Raw genomic sequence first — 1,528 nt, forward strand, 5'->3', positions numbered from 1 at the left:
AAAGGCTGTTGTGTTATATCACCAATTCTGGGTGGTTCTGTTAGCAACTGATAACAGTAGTGGAGGGAGCAGATGGGCAGGTGTGAGGGCCTTGATTATTGTCTCCCTCCTCCAGGCCTAATGGCAGCACACAGGCTCACAGGCGCCCATAAAGATAGGCCAGGGCATCTTTACCTTCCATTGCTGTAGTAACAGTCAGGCTTCCGGACAGCTTCAAATCCATCTGGGTTCATTGAAGGCATAATGTGTATCCGGGTACTGTTGATTAGACTTGTGACTTCTAAGTCTCTGCCATGTCTGGTTACGAGGTAGTCGATTAGATGGAGTAGCAGCTCTCGTCCCACAGTCTGGGTGTGGAAGAGAAGAGGGGCGTTTAGTAACTTTCAGGGTGTGTTGTGAAGTGTTGGCTAAAGTTAAAATACTCATTTGTGAATAACATACTTTTTTTTTTTTTAAATTCCCTTGGTTCTGAGGACAGAGCGAAAGTCCTTACAGCAATGTTTTCCACTTGCTTGCCTTCCAGAATACTTTGTGAGGGAAGGGAGAGGAGTCCTGAAGGCGGGGAATCGCACCGCTCCGTGTGCCTGGGGGGCTGGGAAAGCCGTTTTCACATTAACAATTGTAGATTTAATAAGCATAATCTGGACAGGCTGCTGACCTCCACATTCTCCTACTTACACGTGCTCCGGTGTGTTGGGGCAGTTTCTGCCATGTATATGTGTGTTTCTGATTTTGCATTCTCATGCTTCTAAAAGCATGAGGAACTTGGATACCATCTTCACAAGTTTTGCTACATGTACGTATTATCCATATACTATTATTTACTTTCTATTTTAGATGTGCTCATTTTTTGCTTATGTTAATAAAATTTCATGTCATTACTACTTTGCTAGTGATATATATTTCTAATATATATGAGGTAAAGCCTGATTAAAATGTAAGATATATAGATATATATTCAGTTTATTCAGTTTTTATTTTGAGACAGGGTCTTACTCTGTAGTATAGGCTGGCCTTGAACTCACTATGAAGCCCACCTGGCCTCAAGCTTATCGCAGTCCTCCTGCCTTAGTCTCCTGAGTACAGGGACTGCAGGCAGGCACCACCTTGCTGAGCATTAAAATTTCAACTGTTATCTTGACTTAAAATTATCTTCTGTACTCCCAAAGATTTAAAAATGAAGAACTGTGAGAGATTTTCCTTTATAATACAAGAAATTTATTCTCTTTTTAAATTTTTTTTTGAAACTCTAAGCATCATTAAATATTTTTAATTTTAAAAATATTTTATTTATTTGGTACAGGGTATCGCTACATAGGTTGGACGCATAGTGATCCTCCTGTCTCAGCCTCCCTAGTGCTGGGATTACAGGCGTGTGCCACTATGCCTGGTTTTGGTGGCTGGCAGGGCACACCCAAGGTTCCAGGGCCAACATGGCATGCAGTATTGGGGATCGAACCAGAGTCCTTGGCGCTTGCCAGGCAGGCACTTAGGCTACTGAACCATCTCCCAGCCCTCTTTTTCCTTT

The 1,528-nt window shown here is 42.3% G+C and overlaps 1 protein-coding gene across 1 annotated transcript in view; it reads right to left on the reverse strand.

Annotated features, from left to right (window-relative positions):
• Positions 1 to 1,528, reverse strand: part of LOC101564305 (carboxypeptidase M) — a 44,582-nt gene that overhangs the window by 33,164 nt on the left and 9,890 nt on the right. The window contains exon 2 of the mRNA XM_023716274.1: positions 175 to 347. Within this exon, the coding sequence (XP_023572042.1) occupies positions 175 to 347 (173 nt within the window). The remainder of the gene's footprint in view (positions 1 to 174; positions 348 to 1,528) is intronic.

Source organism: Octodon degus, unplaced genomic scaffold (assembly GCF_000260255.1).
Source record: "Octodon degus isolate 3935 unplaced genomic scaffold, OctDeg1.0 scaffold00047, whole genome shotgun sequence".
Classification (NCBI taxonomy): Eukaryota; Metazoa; Chordata; class Mammalia; order Rodentia; family Octodontidae; genus Octodon; species Octodon degus.